General features: G+C 65.3%; 1 protein-coding gene across 1 annotated transcript in view; it reads left to right on the forward strand.

Moving 5' to 3' along the window:
• Positions 1-24,813, forward strand: part of Plxna1 (plexin A1) — a 47,979-nt gene that overhangs the window by 5,166 nt on the left and 18,000 nt on the right. The window contains exons 3-15 of the mRNA XM_042680020.1: positions 11,338-11,478; positions 11,973-12,073; positions 12,187-12,310; positions 12,386-12,539; positions 12,899-12,998; positions 15,565-15,679; positions 19,899-20,099; positions 21,444-21,540; positions 21,633-21,826; positions 21,906-22,057; positions 22,848-22,968; positions 23,231-23,367; positions 24,520-24,687. Coding sequence (XP_042535954.1) covers positions 11,338-11,478; positions 11,973-12,073; positions 12,187-12,310; positions 12,386-12,539; positions 12,899-12,998; positions 15,565-15,679; positions 19,899-20,099; positions 21,444-21,540; positions 21,633-21,826; positions 21,906-22,057; positions 22,848-22,968; positions 23,231-23,367; positions 24,520-24,687 — 1,805 coding nt within the window. The remainder of the gene's footprint in view (positions 1-11,337; positions 11,479-11,972; positions 12,074-12,186; positions 12,311-12,385; positions 12,540-12,898; positions 12,999-15,564; positions 15,680-19,898; positions 20,100-21,443; positions 21,541-21,632; positions 21,827-21,905; positions 22,058-22,847; positions 22,969-23,230; positions 23,368-24,519; positions 24,688-24,813) is intronic.

Here is a 24,813-nt window from a genome sequence, read left to right on the forward strand (position 1 = left end):
TCCGCTCTGCAGGATTCTGGGGCCGGCCCGGGAGCCCACCGGCAGGGGCAGGGCTCAGCCCCCAGGGGGCAGGCCTAGCGGCCCACTCCCCCCGGCGCTGCCCCCGCCCCAACGGCCTGGGCGGCCTGCCGTCTGCTGAAGCAGCACTCTGCTCAGCGCGTTCCTTCCTCCCCCCCCCCCCCCCCCCCCGCCTCTCTCCAGGCCAAGGGCAGGGCAAGGGCAGCCCTCCTCCTCCTCCCTGCCCTAGCTTGGTGGTGGGGAGCTGAGGGGAGTGGCTGAGCCCGCTCTGGGCTGTGGCCTCCCTGGTGTCCGTGCTGTCCTTTCTGTGGGCCGTGGTGGATGGCAAAACCTGTGGGCTGGATGTGTGCGGAGCAAGGCCTGATGAGGACAAACTCCCAGCCATACTGAAAGGGGGGGTGCCCCAAGCGGGAGCAAGGGGGCAGGCCTCAGGCTGTGCCCCGCATGGGACGTGGCCTGACGGCCCCCAGTCCGTGGCCCTGTGTGCGCAGGAAGACATCTCCCACACCACGGGAGCCTGCTCCGGCGTGCGGGGACCACCTCACTCTCCTCAGCCTCCCCAGCTGAAGCCAGGCTGGATGCCACGCTCTGGTGTCCTCTTGTGGGTGGCCACTGGGGGCCTTGGACACTCCCCTGCGAGGGCGGGGCGGAGCGCCTGCGGTGTGGTGCCCAGGGGGCTCTCTTCTCGGCAGGGAGGCAGCAGGCGTGGGAAGCCTGGGTGAGGGCCGGGTCCTCTGGGTGAGTCTGGGTTGTGCCGGTGCCTCCGTGTTGCTGTGGCTGGGAGGCTCGGGAGGCCTGCGTGGCCCTACGGGTTACCGTCCTACCCTCTCCTGGTTCAGGAGGCCGGGAGCTGGCCCGCTGGGCGTGGGGCCCTCCTCAGCTGGGAAGTGAGGCTGTGTCCCCCTGCGGTACCTTTGCCCCAGTGCCCAGCGCCCCTGCGCCTGCTGCCCAGAGCCTCGCCTTGGGCTCTGGCCCTCCTACGCCAGGTGTGGTGGCGGCACCTGGGTAGATGGTGCTCTCTGGGTGCCTGGAGTTAGCTGCTGGGGCCAGGGCCTGAGCTGTTGGGCTGTGCTTGGAGAGCAGAGCCTCATTTCGCTTGGAGTACTGCAGTGAAGCGGGTGTGTGCTTCCCACCCTCAGGTGTCCCCCTGCGAGGGTCCAGGAAGCTGCCCGCAGCTATCAGACCCACCAGTGGTCTTTCCCCAACACAGTGCAGATGGCCGAGTTAAGCCTTGTTTCGTCATGATCGGTGTGACTTCCCACCTGCCCAGCCTCTCTGGCCCTCAGTTTTTCCTACTTCCCCAGGGCCCAACAGGCTCCTACTTCCACGGAAGCGTGTGTTGAGCAGTCATTCACACTGGCCTCTCTCAGAGGCCTTTCCGCAGTTCCATTATCTGTTTGACAAATAGGGATACTGAGGCACAGCACTTCACAGCACCAGCTCAGAGTTGCTGGCTGCAGGGTTCTTGCTCTCCCCTCCCTTTCTTTGGGGCTCTTCAGGACGTGACTGGGGGCTTGCAGAGTTAGCCAGGTCCTACCTGTGACCTTCCTTCTCTTGGGGAACTTCTCCTGAATGTCCCGCTCTGGACCACTGACCTGAAGCCAGATGTCAACTGGGTGCCCATCAAGTCATGCCGGGCCCTTCCTGCGCAGGGTAGGCCTGGCTGTCCCGTCCCCTCCCACAGGCCCACGGCCCTGCCAGGGGCCCACGATGAAGGACACTTGCTCCCTGTGGGTGTGCAGGCTCCTCTTGGCTGGGCCTAGCCTTTGGGAGGCAGAATTCCCACCATCCTTGCCTCCCCCATCACCCTGGCCCAGCCTGGGTGTGGGAGTGGCTGGGCCCCTGGTCCGCCAGCACTGTGTACATGGAGGTTCCTCCCGCCCTGCGGCTGCCGCGCCAGCGCCCACTGTACTGTGGGAGCCGGGGTCCCCAGGAGCCCATTGCCTGACTCGCAGGCCAGCCGGCCAGGGTGGCCCCTCCCCCCATTCCCAGGCCTGGTCCTCGCAGGGCTTTAAAAAGCATCTCAGGAGCTCCAGGGACTTGGCTGGCCCCCAGCCAGGCCCTGCCAAACGTGTTGTTGTGTAAAATTGTAGCCGATTAATTTAAGACCTGCCAACTTCAGCTGCTCAGGGTTGGCTGCACTGCCCCTGCCTCTCCCTCCCTTCCCCAGGGCCCAGCCCTGCCGCCTGCCCCTCCCCCGCAGAGGCTGCAGCTCCTGGGTGCCCTTCCCAGCATGCATTGGGCCCCAGAGCCCAGCGCTGCGCGTGGCTGCCCTTGGCTTCTACAGACCCTGTGCTGGGATTGTTACTCCAGGGCGGCCCTGGCGTGGGTCCTGTGGGAGGGGAGCCAGAGTGAGGCCACACAGCCCTAGGGATGGGAAGGACAGGACATCTGAGCCCTGTGCCCTCACTCTGTGCACTGGGCCTGCCGAGGCACAGCCTGGCCCTCTGGCCACCTTGCCAGACGGGAGCGAGGCCATCTGCCTGGACATCCGGTCTTTCAGGTCTGGAGAGCGCGTGTTGTGTGAGATCCTTCATTGCTGTGCACTGGCTACCAGCCTGCGGGGCCTGTGACCCCAGGTGTGGTTAGGGCTCGTGCGGAGCCATGGCGCAGCTCAGGAAGGCCCTGGGCCTGGGGGCCAGTTCCGGGGCGCTGAGGGGTCCTTGCTCTTGAGGCCCCCCACACAAGGAGCCCCACCCAAAGGGAGGCCGACTGCCACTCTCCTGGGTCTGTTTCCTTCACTGAACCTGGGTATGCCCCCCTCACCCCCAGGAGCTGTTTAGCTGCCTTGTGAGAGTTATGTCCCTCCCCTGTGGCACTGCACGGCCACTCACTGGCCGCTCTGAGGGTTATGTCCCTCCCCTGTGGCACTGCACGGCCACTCACTGGCCGCTCTGAGGCATATGTCCCTCCCCTGTGGCACTGCATGGCCACTCACTGGCCGCTCTGAGGGTTATGTCCCTCCCCTGTGGCACTGCACGGCCACTCACTGGCCGCTCTGAGGGTTATGTCCCTCCCCTGTGGCACTGCACAGCCACTCACTGGCCGCTCTGAGGGTTATGTCCCTCCCCTGTGGCACTGCACGGCCACTCACTGGCCACTCTGAGGCATATGTCCCTCCCCTGTGGCACTGCACGGCCACACATGGGCTTCCTGCTGCAATCCTCTGGTATGGGAGTTTGGCTGCAGGCCCCCAGGGGCCTGCCACCTGCTCCTGCCCAAGCCTCCACACCCCAGGGCTCACAGCAGCCTGAATATATTCCTGGTATATTCCCCGGGGTGTTCTTCAGCAACTGGGGGACAGTGGCCTGTGGGGCAGGCTCAGCTCAGCTCAGCTCCCCGCAGTGCTTTTGGAGCTTTCTCTGGGCTCTGGCTGCGGCTCCTGCCCCGTCCTCCCGGGCCTGGGCGGCTTAGGACAGCAGCCCCTCCCCCTCTCCCGGCCTGGACCTTGGGGATTTCCAGCGGCCTGTACTTGCGGCCTTGCTCAGGGCTGTGCCCTGTGTAGTTGGTTGGTTGGTTGGTAGCTGGGCCCACAGGGAAGTGACAGACGCTCATAGGGTGTCGCCTGAGGATGCACTGGCACCCATCATCCCCAGAGCCCCTCCCGGCCGCCCTGGCTGACCCGGGAATGCCCCGGCTGACCTCTGGCTCTGGGCTGTCATGCTGCATCCGGAACTTCTCGCGGCTTAGTCATGCAGCATGTTTTCTTTGTCTTTGCTCAGCTTTGTTGGCAAGGTTCATCCTGCAGCCATGTGTAGCTGCACTCCTCGTGTGCTGTACGTAACATATGCACACTGGAGTGTGCGTCCCCTCTGCTCTGCATGGGGTGACACTACATCTGTGGCTCTGTTAGGCTCTGTGCAGTGCACACGTCCCGTTGGGTAGGATCTGAAGAGTGAGGCCTGGGGCCTGCTGGGCTTCTGCCCCGGAGTTAGGAGCTTGGCCTCCTGTTCACTGTCATCTTTCCTCTCTGATCCGAGGACTGGGTGGGGGCTGGGAGGTGCCGGTGGGGTCTGTTTGTCTCCATCCCACAGCTGCTTGTGGCCAGAGTGGAGAGATCAGCCGCCTGCGCCCAGTGTGTGGTGGTCCACTTACCCGCAGAACCTTTGGTTGGCTGAGGCTGTCCATGTTTCCTGGGAACATGCTCAGAGATGCCCCTGTGTACAGCTCAGGAGATTTCCCTGTGTACACAGACCCAGAGGTGTCCCGGTGTACACAGAGCTCAGGAGATTCCCCTGTGTACACAGAGCTCAGAGGTGTCCCGGTGTACACAGAGCTCAGAGATTCTCCTGTGTACACAGAGCCCAGAGGTGTCCCGGTGTACACAGAGCTCAGAGATTCCCCTGTGTACACAGAGCTCAGAGGTGTCCCTGTGTACACAGAGCTCAGAGGTGTCCCTGTATACACAGAGCCCAGAGGTGTCCCGGTGTACACAGAGCTCAGAGGTGTCCCGGTGTACACAGAGCTCAGAGGTGTCCCTGTGTACACAGAGCCCAGAGGTGTCCCGGTGTACACAGAGCTCAGAGATTCCCCTGTGTACACAGAGCTCAGAGGTGTCCCTGTGTACACAGAGCCCAGAGGTGTCCCGGTGTACACAGAGCTCAGAGATTCCCCTGTGTACACAGAGCTCAGAGGTGTCCCTGTGTACACAGAGCCCAGAGGTGTCCCGGTGTACACAGAGCTCAGAGATGCCCCTGTGTACACAGAGCTCAGAGGTGTCCCGGTGTACACAGAGCTCAGAGGTGTCCCGGTGTACACAATGCTCAGAGGTATCCCGGTGTACACAGAGCTCAGAGGTGTCCCGGTGTACACAGAGCTCAGATGTGTCCCGGTGTACACAGAGCTCAGAGGTGTCCCTGTGTATACAGAGCTCAGAGGTGTCCCGGTGTACACAGAGTTCAGAGATTCCCCTGTGTACACAGAGCTCAAAGGTGTCCCTGTGTACACAGAGCTCAAAGGTGTCCCTGTGTACACAGAGTTCAGAGGTGCCCGGTGTACACAGCGCTCAGAGGTGTCCCGGTGTACACAGAGCTCAGGAGATTCCCCTGTGTACACAGAGCTCAGAGGTGTCCTGGTGTACACAGAGCTCAGAGGTGTCCCCGTGTACACAGAGCTCAGAGGTGTCCCGGTGTACACAGCGCTCAGAGGTGTTACAGTGTATCTTGGGAACCAAACAGCATAGGGTTCTGAGCAGGGTTAGGTCCCCAGGTCTGCCATACTCAACACTGTGCTGGTCGATGTGCTGGAGCAGCTGTCCTTTGGGGCTCGGTGAGCTCTGGGAGCTGCAGAGGTCTGACCCAGCTGGGGGCCTGGGTCAAGGGGCCTCACCAGTCTCAGTTTGAGACTGAGCCCATCAAAGATGTACAGTCGGAAGCTATGTCACATGTCCTGGCTCCTGATGAGTGCTGTCTTGTGGTCGGTGTGGTGTGGCCCTCAAGCGATGGCTTTGGGCCAGTAGCTATACCCCGTTGCAAAGTCTTGGTTTGGGGTCTCGTTCTGGGTGGCTTCCAGATGCCTTCTTTGCTTTGCATTTGTGAGCTCCGGAGTTCTTTGACAACTCTGCAAGGTATTGGCAGCAGAGACCAAGGGTGCAGAAGGTGCTCTTCCAGGGCGGGCCAGGGCTGATCCTGGGCAGGTCCTGCCTCGGTCACTCCTGCTGTCTTGTGTGGGGTGGGAAAGGCCGGATTCCTGGGCCCCTGCACTCCAGGCTCCAGGCCTACTGAACAGCCATCTGGCCCTGCAGGCTGTTTTAACTTGCCAGTGCTACAGGGAGGAGGAAGCACGGACTGCCCTCCCAGCATCAGAACCCAAGGCGTGGAGCCTGCCCAGGGGGGAGGGGTTCCGACAGGTGAGGAAGGCCACAGAGGGGGGAGAGGCTTGGAGGCTCCCAGGCCTCTGCTGACATTCTGTGTTCACCTCAGCTTGGCCTCTGGTGGTTGCAGGCGTACCTCTGCCTGTCCCCAGCCCTAGAGACCAAATGCAGCTCAGCCAGTACCCCCACGAGCAGGGAGGGGTCTTGGAACCCGGCCCTGGCTGCTGGCACAGGGGGCCAGAACAGGGCACTTTCCCCTCCCAGGTCGGGGCCAAGCGAGGCAGCCCCTGCCTCTGGGCAGCGAGACGCGTGCCGGCCTTGGCACACCGCCTGGGTGGCCCAGACATCTTCCTCCACGCCCGCCTGCCCTCCACCCGGAGAATGGGCCCTTTGTTGGCTCCAGGCTGGATGGACAGCTGACCTGGCCGGGCCGTCAGCTGCCTGCTGGCCGCAGCCGTCGGGCAGGCCCCGGCGGTAGTGGAGCAGGCCGCGGCTACGCTCGCCCCGCACTTGGGGCTCGCCCACAGGCCCTGCCTGGAGGGCCTTGGACACGGGCTGAGCCTGCTGTCCGCCCTCTGGCGATGCCGTCCACGGGGAAGTCCAGAGCCGTCAGCTCAGAGTCCACCGGGGACCGAGCGGTGGCAGCCCATGTCCCCGAGCTGGGGTGGCTGGGTGTCCAGGACCACGCGCAGTCTGATTCTGAGGAGCGGGGGAGGGGGCTGGCTGTGAGGGCGCCCCCAGCACGAGGGCAGTCACCTCCAAAGAGAAGTCCACCCCAGTGTGGGCAGCGCGCACTGGAGGTGGGCGGGGCTGCGGGCTCCGGGAGGCCGGTGCAGAGCCAGGTGACGTGGCGTGGGCAGGCCCTGGGCTCTGCTCTGCTGCACCAGCAGTCCAGCTGCCGCGGCCAGGGGGCTGTGACACGGCCGCCTCCAGGTGGGTGGCCCTCTAGTTGGACAGCTGTGGTTATCGGCACATGAGCCCTGCCGTCCTGCCAGCTGTCTGGCCCTGTGCCTGCCTGCTGTCTGGGTCTCTGCGCTCCTGACTCCCTCCCACTGGGGAGAGGCCCCTGGGCTCCGGGTTCCTCTGGCAGATCTTGTGAGTCTCAGTTTACCGTCTGGTCAGTGAAGTGGCGGGGCTTTGGCAACCCTCAAGCCTAAAAGCTGTGAGTGGAATGCAGGAGCCTGCGATGGCCATTTCTAGCCTGCTCCCCATCACACTGGACGGGGGCCTGCCACACACATGAGGCTTCACCTGTGTGCACGGGGACCCTGCCACATACATGTTCGTGCAGGTGCCCCACACGTGCCACGTGTGCACACGGGGATCCTACAACACATGTACACGTGTTGTATGATGTGTGCGTGAGACCCCAACCCAGGCAGATGCATGTGAGGACCCACACATTTGCGTGACACCAGGAGCTCACACGTGTACACAGGGCCTCATCACATACGTGTCAATACAGGGCATGCGCGCACACGGGCCTCACATGGGTGTGTCCAGGGATGTCACCGCATGCGTGTTTGCAGGGCGCCATTGCACGTGCGTGTAGAGCCCCGCCACGCACATGTGTGCCCAGGGCTCCATCACACACACACAGGGGCCTCGGCACATCACACGCTCACGGGGAACCGTGTGGCCTCATCGCCTGTGGACATCGGGACTTCACCTGTGCACACAGGGACCTCGTGCGTGTGCGCTCCGTGTCTGCTGAGCCTGGACTCTGGCTTCTCAGGTTCGCCAGGCTCCACCCTGACTTGGCGGGCCACCGCCCGGAACCCTGCTTGCGCGTCTCAGAGGTGGGACCGTGGTTCTCCATGGCCTGTCCTCACAGTTGGCCTGAGCTGGGCCCTGTGTGAGGGGGGCGGGCGGCATGGCGGGGCAGGTGGACGGACAGCTGGGCACGCTTGCCCTGTTGCAGCTGTCTAGCCACCTGTCCAGCCATCTGAGTACAGGCTGCATGGGCGGGGCGGGTGTGTTGGAGCCTGTGCAGGGCCTGCCCATGCTGCCCGGCCTGACAATGAGCCCTGATGGCCCTGGAGCTGCTCTGCCTAGCCTGGTGGGGGATGGCAGGCTGGGCCAGGCTGGGGTCAGGTCCCAAGCATCACCTGGCTGCTGGGGGGTGGTGGGGTGCTGGTGCTCCTCTTGCCTGCCCTGTCTAGAGGCATCTAGGGCCCGGTGCTCTGGTGTCAGGCCTGGCTTGGGTGGCAGGAGAGGGGTGCAGACCTGATGCAGGCTGGGTGGGGTCTTGTGTTGAGGCTGGCGTCTGGAGTGTGTATCCTCTGACCTGCTCCACACCACTCCCTGGTGCCTGTCTGAGCTGGTCTGGGGGTGGCTGCCATTTCTATTTCCCAACAAGGATAGTCATTTGGGAAACAAAGCAGCGAATGCTTCAACACCACACATGGGTGTCATAGCTGGGATACATCTGGGTCAGGTTTGGACCTGGGCAGCGTGCTTCAGTCTGGCTTCTGGCCTGGGTCTCGTCTAGGCCTGGGTCTAGGCCGTGGGTTCCATCCTGTCTAGGCCTGAGTTCTGTCTAGGCCTGGGTTCTGTCTAGGCCTGGGTTCTGTCTAGGCCTGGGTTCTGTCTAGGCCTGAGTTCTGTCTAGGCCTGGGTCTTGTCTAGGCCTGGGTTCTGTCTAGGCCTGAGTTCTGTCTAGGCCTGGGTTCTGTCTAGGCCTGGGTTCTGTCTAGGCCTGGGTTCTGTCTAGGCCTGGGTCCTGTCTAGGCCTGAGTTCTGTCTAGGCCTGGGTCTTGTCTAGGCCTGAGTTCTGTCTTCGCCTGGGTCTTGTCTAGGCCTGAGTTCTGTCTAGGCCTGAGTTCTGTCTAGGCCTGGGTCCTGTCTAGGCCTGGGTCTTGTCTAGGCCTGAGTTCTGTCTAGGCCTGGGTCTTGTCTAGGCCTGAGTTCTGTCTAGGCCTGGGTCTTGTCTAGGCCTGAGTTCTGTCTAGGCCTGGGTCCTGTCTAGGCCTGAGTTCTGTCTAGGCCTGGGTCCTGTCTAGGCCTGGGTCCTGTCTAGGCCTGAGTTCTGTCTAGGCCTGGGTCTTGTCTAGGCCTGAGTTCTGTTTAGGCCTGGGTCTTGTCTAGGCCTGAGTTCTGTCTAGGCCTGGGTCTTGTCTAGGCCTGGGTCTTGTCTAGGCCTGAGTTCTGTCTAGGCCTGGGTCTTGTCTAGGCCTGAGTTCTGTCTAGGCCTGGGTCCTGTCTAGGGCTGAGTTCTGTCTAGGCCTGAGTTCTGTCTAGGCCTGGGTCCTGTCTAGGCCTGAGTTCTGTCTAGGCCTGGGTCTTGTCTAGGCCTGGGTCCCGTCTAGGGCTGAGTTCTGTCTAGGCCTGAGTTCTGTCTAGGCCTGGGTCCTGTCTAGGCCTGAGTTCTGTCTAGGCCTGGGTCTTATCTAGGCCTGGGTCCTGTCTAGGCCTTGTGTCCTGTCCAGGCCTGGGTTCTGTCTAGGCCTGAGTTCTGTCTAGGCCTGAGTCCCATCCAGGTCTGGGTCCTGTCTAGGTCTGGGTCTTGTCTAAGCCTGAGTTCTGTCTAGGCCTGGGTCTTGTCTAGGCCTGGGTCCCGTCTAGGCCTGGGTCCCGTCTAGGCCTGGGTCCCATCCAGGCCTCGATCCTGTGTACGTCTGGCTGGCTGCAGTTCACCCAGCCTCTGTGACAGGTCATGCGCCAGCCCTTGACCCAGCCAGCCTCTGTGACGGGTCATGCGCCAGCCCCTGACCCAGCCAGCCTCTGTGACGGGCCATGCGCCAGCCCCTGATCCAGCCAGCCTCTGTGACGGGTCACGCGCCAGCCCCTGACCCAGCCAGCCTCTGTGACAGGTCACGCGCCAGCCCCTGACCCAGCCAGCCTCTGGCCCTCGTTGCCCCCTCAGGCTCTTTGGGATGAGCCGCCCACCCCCACTCCAGCTGCAGGGCGGATCGGGTGGCCATGGCTGGCAGCGGGGCGGATCTGAGTGTGTCCTAGCCCCCTGTGAGGACAGGCCTCACTGCCTCTGAGCCACCTCACTCCCATGTCCCTCCTTCAGAGTCCATGAGCCAAAGTAGTTCCAGCCCCTGCAGACCGGTGTCCCAGCTGGGCCCAGCGGGGCCCTCCCCTGCCCAGCTCTTCCCAGTCTGGTTTGACTTAAGCGGGCTTGTTGGGGAGGCAGCTGAGCGGATGTGGGGGTGGCCTCCTCTCAGGAATGCAGCCTCCCCCTCCACAGCCAGCAGCCTTTTGGCTTACACACACAGCGCCCCACCCTGGCTGGCCCCAGCCCAGCCCGAGCCGGGGTGGGGCTTCTGCCTGGGCCTGGCTCCGCTGTCCTCAGGCCTGCCCTGTCCACCTTCTCGAGGCACCACGGAGGGCCCTGTGCCGAGCCCGGGTCCAGGCCCCTGACCTGGGGTGGAAGTGGAGATGGAAAGGTGGGCTGGCCACTGGGTTTAAAGGCCCGAAGGGGGTGCTAGGAGGCTGGCTGCCTGGGGGCAGGCGCCAGCTCAGGCCCTGCGCCCCTGAGACCAGCCCGGCCCAGCCAGGCGGGGCAGATGCACCCCTGAGCCCCAGCTCTAGAAGCCCCCTGGGTCCCTCTGTTAATTAAATACATTTGTTTGGTAAAAGCAACTAAAAATACTTAGGGCACTAAAGCTGCGGAGAAGAGCTGGCTAATTAGCGCCCGGCTTGTGTGGGATCTGGAATGTGTTCCCTGCCTCCAAGGCACGGCCTCTGCTGCTTCTCAGCTGGCATGTCCCTGGGGCTGGCCCTGGCCTCCTTCCCACCAGATACCTGGCCCTGGCCTCCTTCCCACCAGATACCTGGCCCTGGCCTCCTTCCCACCAGATACCTGGCCCTGGCCTCCTTCCCACAAGATACCTGGCCCTAGCCTCCCCCCCCCCAAGGAGATAACCCGGTCCCTTTTCTCTGCTGCCCTGGGCCCACTTCCCCTGCAATCCCAAGGCCACTCCCTGTCCCAAGCATGCTGCTCCCCAGCCCAGCCTGGCTCCACAGCCCCATCTGGGCTTGGGCCCGCATACTCTGCGCTCTGTGCTTGGGCACCTGGTGACGGGCGAGGAAGCAAGTGCAGGCCCCTGGGGTCCTGGGACGTGGGGGGCTGTGGGGGAGGGGCGTGGGGCTGGGGCAGAGGCCTGGGCGAGCTCCTGCAGAGGCCCCTCACCGCTGCAGAACCTGGGACGTGGGGGGCTGGAGGGGAGGGGCGTAGGGCTAGGGCAGAGGCCTGGGCGAGCTCCTGCAGAGGCCCCTCACCGCTGCAGATCCTGGGACGTGGGGGGCTCGGAGGGGAGGGGCGTAGGGCTGGGGCAGAGGCCTGGGCGAGCTCCTGCAGAGGCCCCTCACCGCTGCAGATCCTGGGACGTGGGGGGCTCGGAGGGGAGGGGCGTGGGGCTGGGGCAGAGGCCTGGGCGAGCTCCTGCAGAGGCCCCTCACCGCTGCAGATCCTGGGACGTGGGGGGCTCGGAGGGGAGGGGCGTGGGGCTGGGGCAGAGGCCTGGGCGAGCTCCTGCAGAGGCCCCTCACCGCTGCAGATCCTGGTGGACCCTGACAAGCCGGGCAGCCCGCCGGCCCTGGCCTACGAGAGCGTGGTGGCCCAGGAGGGCAGCCCCATCCTGCGTGACCTCGTCCTCAGCCCCAGCCGCCAGCACCTGTACGCCATGACAGAAAAACAGGTGGGTGGCGGGGGCTGGCCGTGGCAGGCAGGCTGGCGGGAGGCCGGTGGGGGACCTGCCGGGGAATTGGGTCACTAGGAAGCCGGGTCGGCGTCCAATGTGAGCCGAGGCTGCTCTTCCCACCAGGGCTGCCCGTTGGCTGGTGGACGTGGTTTGTCCACCAGCAGACACAGTGTGCAAGGGCCTGTTGGAACAGGTGTGGGCCAAGCGGCGGCGGGTGGGGTGAGGTCCTCCCTCCACCACTGCCGCGCCCTCCCCACATGACTTTCAGAGTCCCAGAAGCCAGTGCTTGACTGAGCAGGGTCAGACAGGGTCCGCATGGGGCCACCTGGCCAGCTTGGTCGGGGGTCTGGCCCTTCCCTTCAGAGCTGTGGGCTTTCCCTGCTGGCCTCCCCTGCTTGGAGTCTGCCTCGGCCCTTCTGTACAAACGTTGGTGCTGTGATAGATGGCGAGGGTGGCTGGGCCCGGGACCCAGATGCCCCGTTCCTCCCCAGGTGACGCGGGTGCCGGTGGAGAGCTGCGTGCAGTACTCCTCGTGTGAGCTGTGCCTGGGGTCTCGGGACCCGCACTGCGGCTGGTGTGTCCTACACAGTGTGTGAGTAGGGGTGTCCGGGGCGGGCACGCCGGCTGCTCCGGGTCTCGCTTGGCTGCTGAGCCGGATGTGGGAGGAGGGTGGAGGCTGGTGGTGAGTGCGGCCCTGCCCCGCAGCTGCTCCAGGAAGGACGCCTGTGAGCGGGCGGACGAGCCCCACCGCTTTGCCTCCAGCCTGCTGCAGTGCGTGGTGCTGACCGTGCAGCCGCGCAATGTGTCCGTCACCATGTCTCAGGTGCCGGTGAGTCTCGCTGCGGGGGTCGACGGGCGGGGGGGGGGGTCACAGGCAGCACTCACACAGGTGTGTGTGGCCCAGCTTATGCTGCAGGCCTGGAATGTGCCCGACCTCTCGGCTGGGGTCAACTGCTCCTTCGAGGACTTCACTGAGTCGGAGAGCATCGTCCAGGATGGCCACGTCTACTGCCGCTCGCCCTCCGCCCAGGAGGTGGCGCCCATCACGAGGGGCCAGGGTGAGTGGGCCTGGCCGAAGCAGACAGGCATGGGGGACAGTGCTGGCCGTCGCCCACTCAGAGCCCGCGCGGGGGTAGGCACAGGGTAGGCAGGAGGAGGGAGTTGCAGGGGCAAAAGCTTGTGTTGCAGAGCTGAGGGTCAGGGCATTGGGGTCAGAGGTCAGAGGGGAACACTGGCTGGGTGTGAAGCTGGGGGGAGTTGGAGGGCAGAGCCCCTCCCCAGCGGCCAGCCCCTAGGTCCGGCTGTGCTGTCCCCCACTTTCGGCCTCCTGGCGTCCCGAATCCAGGCCTAGCTCTGGGGTGGAGTGGGGTCCTGGGCTCTGTGGCCTGCAGCCTCATGCCCTGCCTGCTGCCTGCAGGAGACCAGCGGGTGGTGAAGCTCTACCTGAAGTCCAAGGAGACGGGGAAGAAGTTCGCGTCTGTAGACTTCGTCTTCTACAACTGCAGCGTCCACCAGGCGTGAGTGCCCTGCCACTGTCCTCCCGCCCCCCCGCGGACACCTCTGCAGGTGCCCCCCCCCCCCCGCGGACACCTCTGCAGGTGCCCCCCCCCCCGCGGACACCTCTGCAGGTGCCCCCCGTCCCCCCCCCCCCGCGGACACCTCTGCAGGTGCCCCCCGTCCCCCCCCCCCCGCGGACACCTCTGCAGGTGCCCCCCGTCCCCCGCGGACACCTCTGCAGGTGCCCCCCGCCCCGTCCCCCGCGGACACCTCTGCAGGTGCCCCCCGTCCCCCCCCCCCCGCGGACACCTCTGCAGGTGCCCCCCGTCCCCCCCCCCCCGCGGACACCTCTGCAGGTGCCCCCCCCCCCGCGGACACCTCTGCAGGTGCCCCCCGTCCCCCGCGGACACCTCTGCAGGTGCCCCCCGTCCCCCGCGGACACCTCTGCAGGTGCCCCCCGTCCCCCGCGGACACCTCTGCAGGTGCCCCCCGTCCCCCGCGGACACCTCTGCAGGTGCCCCCCGTCCCCCGCGACACCTCTGCAGGTGCCCCCCCCCCCCGCGGACACCTCTGCAGGTGCCCCCCGTCCCCCGCGGACACCTCTGCAGGTGCCCCCCGTCCCCCGCGACACCTCTGCAGGTGCCCCCCCCCCCCGCGGACACCTCTGCAGGTGCCCCCCGTCCCCCGCGGACACCTCTGCAGGTGCCACCCCCCCGCGGACACCTCTGCAGGTGCCCCCCGTCCCCCGCGGACACCTCTGCAGGTGCCCCCCCGTCCCCCGCGGACACCTCTGCAGGTGCCCCCCGTCCCCCGCGACACCTCTGCAGGTGCCCCCCGTCCCCCGCGGACACCTCTGCAGGTGCCCCCCCCCCCCCGCGGACACCTCTGCAGGTGCCCCCCGCCCCGTCCCCCGCGGACACCTCTGCAGGTGCCCCCCGCCCCGTCCCCCGCGGGCACCTCTGCAGGTGCCCCCCCGCCTCCCCCCCCCCCCCCCCCCCCGCTCCCTGGACTCCTCACACTCGGCCTCCCTCTGGGCCAGGAGGAGCAAGAGGCTGCTGGGAGAGCTGCGAGGAGCCCGTGGTGCCAGCATGGCCGCATGCTGGAGGGAGGCTGAGGCCTGGCCCCAGGGGCACGCTGGTGGGCAGCAGGCAGAGCGGTGTGGAGCCAGCTCTGCAGGGCTGCGGTCACCAGGGGTGGGTGGAGAGGTGCGACAGAGCCTAGGCAGCTGCAGGGCTGAGTGAGGGCATGGCTGAGGAGATGGACACTGGGTGATGTCACTGGGGATGGCCGGTGGTCTCTGGTACCAGAGGGCCCAGGTCCTGCAAGAGCCCTGGCCACTTGGTGCCTGCTGCCTCTGAGCCCAGCTGTTGCTGGACCACAGCACATCTGGGGGAAAGGCTTCTGAACCTCTGAGGCTCAAGTCTGCTGTACCTCAGCCCGCCGTGAGCGCCCTCAGGGTTGGGAGCCCCTGACAGAAGGCAGAGTTCTTCCTGCCTCAGAGATGGGAGGTGACGTGGCTCTGCAGCGGACAGCCTGGAAGGCTGCGATAGCCGGCCCTTTACAGAGCGCGCGCGCTCCGGCCAGGTGGGCTTGACAGGTGGGAGTGTGTGTGGCCCGAGGTGCTGGCCCGGTGCTGTGCGAGCTGCCTGCCATCTGAACTTGCACTGAGAGGAGGGCGAGCACAGCTCCTGGCCCGTGCGAGCTCCTTTTCTGTGCTCGGGCCACCACACTGGCTGGCCCTGGGGTGGACTGTTGGTGACCAGCACTACAGAGAACGAAAGCGGTGAAGAGGAGGGAAAGGCCGAGAGGAGACGGCACAAGCTCCTCCAGGCCTCTCAGTAGGCGGCGGCCCGGGGAACCCGCAGCCGGACGGCCAGTGTGGAGGCCCGGGGAACCCGCAGCTGGATGGCCAGTGTGGAGGCCCGGGGAACCCGCAGCCGGGCGGCCAGTGTGGAGACCTGGCTGGACAGCCAGTGTGGAGACCTGGCGCTGGGAAGCCCGTGTGGAGGCCTGGCCGGGCGGGCAGTGTGGAGGCCTGGCCGGGCGGCCAGTGTGGAGGCCTGGCCGGGCGGGCAGTGTGGAGGCCCGGCCGGGCGGCCAGTGTGGAGGCCTGGCACTGGGCGGCCAGTGTGGAGGCCTGGCCGGGCGGCCAGTGTGGAGGCCTGGCCGGGCGGGGAGTGTGGAGGCCCGGCCGGGCAGCCAGTGTGGAGGCCTGGCCGGGCGGCCAGTGTGGAGGCCTGGCGCTGGGCGGCCAGTGTGGAGGCCCGGCCGGGCGGCCAGTGTGGAGGCCTGGCGCTGGGCGGCCAGTGTGGAGGCCCGGCCGGGCGGGCAGTGTGGAGGCCCGGCCGGGTGGGCAGTGTGGAGGCCTGGCGCTGGGCGGCCAGTGTGGAGGCCTGGCGCTAGGCGGCCAGTGTGGAGGCCCGGCCGGGTGGGCAGTGTGGAGGCCTGGCGCTGGGCGGCCAGTGTGGAGGCCTGGCGCTAGGCGGCCAGTGTGGAGGCCTGGCCGGGTGGCCAGGCTGCATGTGTGGGGCGGGCCGAGGGATGTGGGACGCTGTCCTCAGACTCAGCCGTGCCCTCTCCTTGCAGCTGCCTGGCTTGTGTCAACGGCTCCTTCCCCTGCCACTGGTGCAAATACCGCCACGTGTGCACCAATAACGCTGCTGACTGCGCCTTTTTGGAGGGCCGTGTCAACGTTTCTGAGGTACGGCAGTGGGGCGGGGCTCAGGTTCAGAGGCCGAGGCGTCGGCAAGCGCCTGCCTGCCAGCCTGTGCTGGCCAGCTGGTCCGCCTGCCGGGATGCTGGACACCTGGCCCAGGGTCAGGGTGGGTGCAGCCCCCGGACATCTCAGCCCGAGGCCCCGCCAAGCCAGGGTGGAGTACCCAAGTTTTTAGGAGATGTCTCCACAAGGCCCTGCCCCTGGGCCTCTGTCTGGGGGTGCCTGGGGGTGACTGTCGGGGCACAGCAAAGAGGCCTGCGCGGCAGGGACCTCAGGTGTGGGGGTATGGTGTAGTGGGGTGCGTGGCAGGCTGAGTCCTGGGAGACAAGAAGGAACTGGCTGGATTCACTGGTGCAGGGCTGGTGCAGGGCTGGTGGGCTCTGGAGTCGTCTGAAGTGCTGCGTGGTAATTGCTAGTAATTAGGTGGTAATTATTTTGAAGCCTGGGCAAGGCAGACTGTGTTTATGAGCAGCAGGCTGCTCTGCCGAGAGCCTCGGTTGTCCGCGTCAGGACTGACCGGGCACCGTGTGGATGGGAAGCACAGGCGGGCTCCATGGCACCCTGTGGTGTGAAGCCTAGACTTGCAGCCAGCACCCTTCCCCTCCCTGTGGCCGCCACTCTGTTGTCCCAGAGGGGAGGGGTGGCCTGTGGGGCCTGACTGCTGGTGGGCCTCGAAGCGAGGGCGGGAAGTGGGCCTCTGGGATGCCGAGGGCCTCGCTCTCCGCCGGTGCCCTTCCCTCTAAGCCCCCCCCCACCACGGGCACTGTCCCCTTCTGTGCTTGTGAGAGCCAGGTGGCCGCAGAGGCCGGCCCGGGGCGTGGGTCTGTGACCCTGTGGAGGCCACGGGTGTCCGGGCAGGGCTGGGAGCAGGCGGGGGCTCCGGGGTTAAGGACGCCGGGTCTTCTCCCATACGGGTCTTTGCCTTTTGCCCCATCAGCCCCAGGGCAGCCGAACACACTGTCCCTTGGAGTCGCCGGGGTGTCCGCAGGTGGGGCCGCGTGGGTACCCGGGTCTGGGGAGGGCAGCGGAGCGGGCGGTTTGGAGCACGGGGCTGGGGGCTCGGGAAGGGATTCTTTTTCCTTGGCTGTAGCCTGGGCTTGTTGGTGAGGAGTGCTGTATGTCCGCAGACTTGGGTAGAGTGCATGTGGATGAGTAGCACTCTGCTTCCCATTCCTGGTTTGGGGTCCTCACACAGCAGACTGCCAGAGCCCCAGCGCTTTCCGTGCTGGAGCCTAGCTCCCAGGTAGGCAGGGCCTTCCTGTCCAGCCTCTGCTCTCAGACACGGAGGAAGGGCCTCCCAAGGCCTCCCTAGCCCCTGCCTGGGCCCTCAGACCTGCCCGAGTTTGGTGCCGGGGCCACGAGCGGGAGGTGGCAGCCGTGGTGGCACTGGGCACTGGGCTCGGGGCTTGGAGGAGCCCACCTGGGCCGGCGCTCCCAGAGGTGGGTTTTCTGGCCTTTCTGGAGAAGTGGGAAGTATGGCTGGCATTTTCCTAGAGAACTGGTCAGCTTCCTGCCCACAGGTGCCCTAGGAGACTCCAGGTTCTGGTTTGTCACACCTGCCGGGCCCTGGGACAGACGAGTCCCGGAGAGCGCAGCGGGCCTAAGGACAGTGTGGTGAGGAGAAGCCCCATGTGGGAGATCACTGCCCTACAGGCTCCGGCCTCTGCCCAGCACCAGCTTTCAAAGTCCAAAACTTTGGTTCTGTGGAGGTTCTGTCCTGGTTGGTGCTCAGGACTTGTTATTGCTGGGCAAGTGTTTTACCACCTGAGCCCTAGCTCAAATGTTCATTTTCTCAAATTAAGTACATTCACTTTTGCCTGGCCCTTCCCTCCCAGCACTGGGTTTGAACTCAGGACTTTGTGCTTCTCTGGCTTTCCTGCTTGAGGGCTCCACTGGTACTTTACCACTTGAGCCACACTGCTAAACCTGATTTAGCAGTTTCCTGCTGGTTATTTTGTAGTCTAGTGGACTTTTATTTATTACCCAGGCTGGCCTTGAACTATATACCTCTGCATCTCAGCTTCTGAGCAGCGAGGATTACAGATGTGAGCTTTTAGAACTGGCTTACCTTGCCTTTTAGGACACCATTGACTGTTTGTTTGGTTGGTAGTCAGGCTTGAATTCAGGACCTGGGTGCTGTCCTTGAGTTCTTAAGGCTAGAGCTCTACCACTTAAGCCACAGTACCACTTCCGGTTTTCTAGTGGTTTATTGGAGATGAGAGTTTCACAGACTTTCCTGCCCGGATGGCTTGAGCTGCGATCCTCAGTTCTCAGCCTCCTGAGTAGCTAGGATGACAGGTGTGAGCCACCAGCACCTGGCACTGTTTACTTTTTGAGAGGCAAATTCTTCATAAAATGACAGATTGGGACATAGCAGATGGCAGTGGTTGAGGCCCTCAGGTGACGCTGGTGCTGGCTGAGGGCTGCGCTCTGCTGTGTACTATACACACAGGAGTTCATTTTTTTAAATTTGTAGACCATAGTTAAAGCTTTGCTTAGAAATACCATGCATAAGGCAGGCCCGCTGTAGACGGGCAGCCTTCCAAATTTTGACTCTGTGTAGAGCTCTGGGTCACAGGAATGAAGTGCTAGCCTGGGTCGTGAAGGACCTCCTTCCCTCCACCATTTTCCAGCTGTGAGCCGGGACCTCACCAGCCCCGTGCAATCCTCCCCAGCTGGGAGCCGGGTCCCAGGGGCCTCAGGTCCAGCCCACGCCCTCACGCGCTCAGTGAGTGCCCTTCTCCAGCCTTCCCCAGGGCTCTGCAGCCTCTTCCTAGGTGGCTGCTGGAGACAAGGACCTGCCGCCAGGCCTTCTTCCTGTCGGATTGAAGTCATTACCATGTCCCCTCCTCAGCGCAGTCTGCAGTGCGGGTCTCCTGAGATGGGTGTCTGTGTGCCCTCTGGGTGTGGAGAGCGGATGGGGGAGGGGAGTGAGGTGTGGGGGCACCTGGGAGGCGCAGGCGTGGCTGCTAACCTGGTGTGGCGGCAGCAGGCTCGGTAGCAGGTCGGCTTAGTGCTTGGGAGGGTGGAGGGTGAGGTGTGGGAGCGGGGCAGGGTGTTGGGATAGGCGAGGGGGCCGGCGGGGTGGCCCCCGTCTGTGCTGGGATTGGGCCTGGGGCCCCAGGACCTCCCCCGTCCGTGCTGGGATTGGGCTGGGGGCCCCAGGACCTCCCCTGGTTGCCTGTGGTGTCTCCTGGCTGGCGTGATGGGAGGGGAGCCGCACAGCTTGAGCAGCTCCTCCAGGCTAAAGGGCAGGTTGGGTTTGGACCCAAGTCCATCCTCCTCTTCAGTGGGGACCTGAGGTGCTAGGGCCCGTGATGGGGCCATCATGGGACAGGCTTGGGGTGTGGCAGGGAATAGCTGGAGATAGGGCCAGGGTCTCCAGGGCTGTGGCTTGAGCATCCTTCAGTGCAGCACCTAGCGGGGCCTCTGGCCAGTGGACGAGAGAGCGTTCCTCGTGAGTGGCCAGCTCGCTTAGCCAGCCGTGTGATGGGGGTCTGCTCACCCACCGGCCCTGCAGCGTGTGGTTACCTAGGTGGCTGGGTGGTGAGTGGTCCGCTCACTTAGATGGCCTTTCCAGCCCTGTTCCCTAGGGGCCTCGAGGGCCGAGTCAGGGTCCAAGGCCCCGTGGAGCCCCACAGAACTGCCCTGGACCCACGCCCACAGGGCAGCCGCGAGCGGGCCTGGGGACTCGGGCTGCTTCCAGCCTCCCTATTTAAAGCCGCCCAGGCTCCCGCAGGCCGCTCCCCAGGGACCCGCCAGCGGTGCTGCAAGGCAGCCCGGCCAGGCTCCCGCAGGCCGCTCCCCAGGACCCGCCAGCGGTGCTGCAAGGCAGCCCGGCATTGCATCAGCTATTGGTGCGGAGCGCTGCGGGCCCAGGGGGCCCTGGCTGTTTTTCTGCCGGCTCCAGCTATTTTTACATGCTCCCCAGGTCCCCAGCTGAGAGTCGGCGGCTCCAGCACCCCGCTCTTGGCTCCTGCCTCCTGCCTCAAGGGCCTGTGCAGCTGTAGGCCAGATGGGGCCCTGCGGCCTCTGGACTGCCGGGGCCTAGGACATGGAGCCAAGGCGCACAACCCGCTGGGTGTGCAGCCTCCGCCTGCCAGAGAGCAACGCCGAGGACACGGTGCTTTTGGTCCTCAGATCACCCACGGCGGGCCCCGGCAGTGGCACGCACGAGCCTGGCTCACTCGTTGTGTTTCCCCAGGACTGCCCCCAGATCCTGCCCTCCACGCAGATCTACGTGCCAGTGGGCGTGGTGAAGCCCATCACCCTGGCTGCCCGGAACCTGCCACAGCCGCAGTCAGGCCAGCGTGGCTACGAGTGCCTTTTCCACATCCCCGGCAGCCCTGCCCGGGTGACCGCGCTGCGCTTCAACAGCTCCAGTCTGCAGTGCCAGAATTCCTCGGTGAGGCGGGGGGGGGGGGGGGGGGGGGAGGAGGCTGATGTGGCGCCCAGTCCCCTCACCGCCCAGCCTCCCGTGCCGCGCACACACTCAAGCACGATGTGACCGCCACCCTCACCCCTCAGGTGTAGGGACATTCCGGGCCTCGGGCTCCAGGGTGGGCCGTGTCCGTGGGGACGGCCAGGGCAGGGCACGGGGCCTGGGGCTGTGGCCAGCGGTGGAGACGCTCACTCAGGCAGCGCTGGCGCATGCGAGCGGTCTGGGATGCATGCTGTGACAAGGACCGCTGAAAAGGCTCCATTAGCGAGTAGCCGGGGGCATCTTAGGACGCGATCTGGGTGCTCAGGGAAGGGGAGCCTCCTCCAAGGCCCGGCTCAGGTTGCACTCTTCTCTGGCTCCAGAGTTTCTCCATTTGTTCAGTCAGGAGTGTGGTGCATCTCCAAGGCTGGCCTTGGGTCCTACTGTGTGAACAGGAGGCTCAGGCCAGGGCCTCGGCAGCCCAGGGAGGGTCTGATCACGTTGGTCTGGCCTCGCTAGCCCTTTGGCCGTCTGGGCCGTCCTTGTGGGGTGGGAGCCTGGGGGTCAGGACCGGCTTCAGGGGCGGGCGGGTTGCAGACTGCTCCTTGCATGGTGGCTGTGCTGTTTCCGCTTGCCCTGGTGCTCTGTGCCCTGAGAACCCTCCGGAGCTGCCTGTGTCTTCCACTCCCCAGGCTCCAGGCCCCCTCCTCTCCAGGTCCACGTTTAGCAGGAAGCGGGAGTGTTAGGGAATGTCTTGGAGCTAAGGTTACGTTGGGTGGTTGTGCTACCCTTGAAGATGCCAGGCTTGCTCCCTGCAGCCAGGCAGAGGGATGGAGTAGAGTCATCAATGCTGGAAAGTGGGGCAGAGCTGGACCCCCAGGCCCCGTCTCCTGGGAGGCGCTGTGGCCTTGAGCTCAGGCTACCTGGGAGGTGCTGCAGGGCATAAGCACCAGGCTTCAGGGTAGCCCTGTGCACTCAGCACTCAGATGCTGAGTTGGAAGTACCCCTGCTGCTGTTTAGAGGGCTGGCTGGGGCCCTGGTTTCCCAGAAAGGCTGGCTCTCCCAGAAGGTCCCAGGGAGGAGTGAGCTCACTCCGGAGGGGTCTGCCTGGCTGCAAGAGGGGGCGGGTCTATGTGACAGGTGGGGCAGGGGCGCCGGCCAGATGTGTGACAGTCACTGACCACCTGGGCTTGGGCTTTAAGTGGGAAGCCCAGCAGTGGCCATTCTTGGGGAGAGAGGCTCGCAGGCCCCAGCTGGCAGGCCTGATTCTGTGTGGCCTGGCTGTGGGAGCTGGCAGCCAATGGCTGACTGCTGTGTCCGTGCCCACAGTACTCCTATGAAGGCAACGACGTCAGCGACCTGCCTGTGAATCTGTCGGTGGTGTGGAATGGCAACTTCGTCATCGACAACCCCCAGAACATCCAGGGTGAGCAGCAGGCCCAGGCTGCCGGGCGGGTGGGGCGGGGCAGGGCGGGGACCGTGCTGACCAGGCCTCCCCCTCCACCCCCCCCCCCGCAGCCCACCTCTACAAGTGCCCAGCCCTGCGCCAGAGCTGCGGCCTCTGCCTCAAGGCCGACCCGCGCTTCGAGTGCGGCTGGTGTGTGGCCGAGCGCCGCTGCTCCCTGCGCCACCACTGCCCCGCTGAGGCGCCTGCTGCCTGGATGCACGCCCGGCACGGGAGCAGCCGCTGTGCAGACCCCAAGATTCTCAAGGTAGGCCGGAGGCCTGGCCTGGCCGAGCCCGGCGTGGGGGGCCCGGCCTGCTGGTGCCCCAGCCTCTGCCTTCCCACAGCTGTTTCCAGAGACAGGCCCCCGACAGGGAGGGACGAGGCTCACCATCACCGGGGAGAACCTGGGCCTTCGGTTTGAAGACGTGCGTCTGGGCGTGCGTGTGGGCAAGGTGCTGTGCAGCCCCGTGGAGAGCCAGTACATCAGTGCTGAGCAGTGAGTGCGCCCCAGGACTAGGGGTGGGGCTGCCAGGCAGGGCGCAGCCCTGTGGAGGGCGGTACGCCAGTGCTCAGGACCGGGTGGCAGGCAGGGCGCAGCCCTGTGGAGGGCGGTACACCAGTGCTCAGGACCAGGCGGCAGGCAGGGCACAGCCCTGTGCAGAGCCATACGCCAGTGCTCAGGACTGGGTGGCAGGCAGGGCGCAGCCCTGTGCAGAGACATACACCACTGCTCACAACTGGGTGGCAGGCAGGGCGCAGCCCTGTGGAGGGCGGTACGCCAGTGCTCAGGATTGGGTGGCAGGCAGGGCGCAGCCCTGTGGAGGGCGGTACGCCAGTGCTCAGGATTGGGTGGCAGGCAGGGCGCAGCCCTGTGGAGGGCGGTACGCCAGTGCTCAGGATTGGGTGGCAGGCAGGGCGCAGCCCTGTGGAGGGCGGTACGCCAGTGCTCGGGATTGGGTGGCAGGCAGGGCGCAGCCCTGTGGAGGGCGGTACGCCAGTGCTCGGGACTGGGTGGCAGGCAGGGCGCAGCCCTGTGGAGGGCGGTACGCCAGTGCTCGGGATTGGGTGGCAGGCAGGGCACAGCCCTGTGCAGAGCCGTACGGCAGTGCTCAGGACAGGGTGGCAGGCAGGGCGCAGCCCTGTGGAGGGCGGTACGCCAGTGCTCGGGATTGGGTGGCAGGCAGGGCGCAGCCCTGTGGAGGGCGGTACGGCAGTGCTCAGGACCGGGCGGCCAGGTGGGGGTGGAGAGATGGTGCAGCCAGGGCAGCTGCTGCCCCCGCCTGCAGGATTGTGTGTGAGATCGGGGACGCCAGCACAGTGCGGGCCCATGACGCCCTGGTGGAGGTGTGCGTGCGGGACTGCTCGCCCCACTACCGGGCTCTGTCACCGAAGCGCTTCACGTTTGTGGTAAGTGCCGCCCGCTGTCCCCTCTGCCTGGGAAGGTGGTCCGGGTGGGAGACCTCAGGTCTGGGTGCAGGGGCTTCGGGCCACCGCGTTGGGCTCCCCGTGCTCCCCTCCTGGCTGAGGCCAGCACCAGATGTCCTGTGCCATCTGCCCCTTTCCCTGAGCTGTCCCGCACCAGGGGCATGGGGCAGAGCCTGCGCCTGGGACTCCTGGTCTGGGGACAGAGCTGTGGGCTAGCGTCCTCATAACAAGTCTCTTCCGGCAGACTCCAACCTTCTACCGCGTGAGCCCCTCCCGCGGGCCTCTGTCGGGAGGCACCTGGATCGGCATCGAGGGCAGCCACCTGAACGCAGGCAGCGACGTGGCCGTGTCCATTGGGGGCCGGCCCTGTTCCTTCTCCTGGTACGCGGGGCAGGGGCGGCAGGGCCAGGGCATGGCCGCACACGCGCATGTGCACACGCACACGCACACATGCACACACACACTGTACCCACTGGTGGTCCTGTCAGGACTATCCCTGGCTGTGTCCCCTCCTGTTGCCTGGGAAACGGGTATGGAGAACCTGGCTGGGGTGATCACTATGGAAACTCAAGAGGCAGAGGTTACCATGGAGACGGGGACTGCCTCCATGGTAGAAATGAGGAGGGCGGGGCCTGCCGTCCAGGGGTGGGGGGTGGGGGAGGGGACGGGACTCCCTGGAGAACAAAATAAGAAATATTCTTTCTAAAAAAATTTTTTTTAGAGAAAACAGACATCTTAACAAAAGCTTTGAGGCCTGAAGTGGATAATTTTAGATTAGGGAGATAATGGAACGGCCCTTTAAATATTTTCCTGTGGTAATTACCCGTTATCAGCCTGATCATTGGTATTTGCAGCTGAGCCAGGCCCGGCAGCTCTGGGCGTCCAGGCTGTAGTTAGAGGTGGGGGGAGAGTCTGGGAGAGCAGGCCTTGGCTGCCAGCTCCCATAAAGGTGACCGCCTGGCCCTGAACCCCAGCCCAGTCCACCCTGGTGTACAAAGAGGAAGCAGTGTTGGCCTTGCTGGCCTCCCGAGCTGTGGGTGAGCCGCTGCTGGCCCTGCGGCGGGGCACAGGCCCGCTGTGGGTGAGCGGCTCGGGCCTCCGGGGCCCAGGCAGACTTAACGCCTGCCTAGTGCTGAGGAGGAGGCAGAGGTGGCGCACAGAGCCTGGCCAGGGTCTCCTGAGGAGAGAGACAAAGACCAGGCCCTTCCTACTCTAAAGTGGAGCCCATAAGGAATGCAGCCAAGGATGGAGGTCCAGTCAGGGGCCTGGGGAGAGGCCCACATGCCAGGCCAGGCCTGAGGTCCAGTCGGGGGCCTGGGATAGGCCCACATCCAGGCCAGGCCTGAGGGGGAGGCAGGGAGGTCAGCCTGGCCAAGGATAGGGCCGAAGCCTCCGGCACAGGTAGTCGCCCGCGGGCAGATGGTGCCGCGTGAGGCTGCGTGGCTCGCCGTGGAGCCACGTCCTGCGCACCCTGCTCGCCTGCCCCAGGGGCGCCGGTGCCCGGGGAGGCCCTCACATGTGCTCGGCCCCCAGGAGGAACTCTCGGGAGATCCGCTGCCTGACGCCACCAGGGCAGAGTCCGGGCAGCGCTCCCATTGTCATCAACATTAACCGTGCCCAGCTGGCCAACCCCGAGGTGAAGTACAACTACACCGAGGACCCCACCATCCTGAGGATCGACCCTGAGTGGAGCATCAACAGGTGAGGGCCACCTCCACCGCCGCGGCCGCCGTGGCGGTCTCGGGGTGCCCTGTGCCGAGCCCCAGCCCCCCCTGCCGCCTTGGGACAGTTCTGCTAGTGGGGCTGGGGTGGCTCCTGTGCCCTCCG

The sequence above is a fragment of the Dipodomys spectabilis genome, unplaced genomic scaffold (assembly GCF_019054845.1).
Source record: "Dipodomys spectabilis isolate Male_0828 unplaced genomic scaffold, ASM1905484v1 ptg000054l, whole genome shotgun sequence".
NCBI lineage: Eukaryota > Metazoa > Chordata > Mammalia > Rodentia > Heteromyidae > Dipodomys > Dipodomys spectabilis.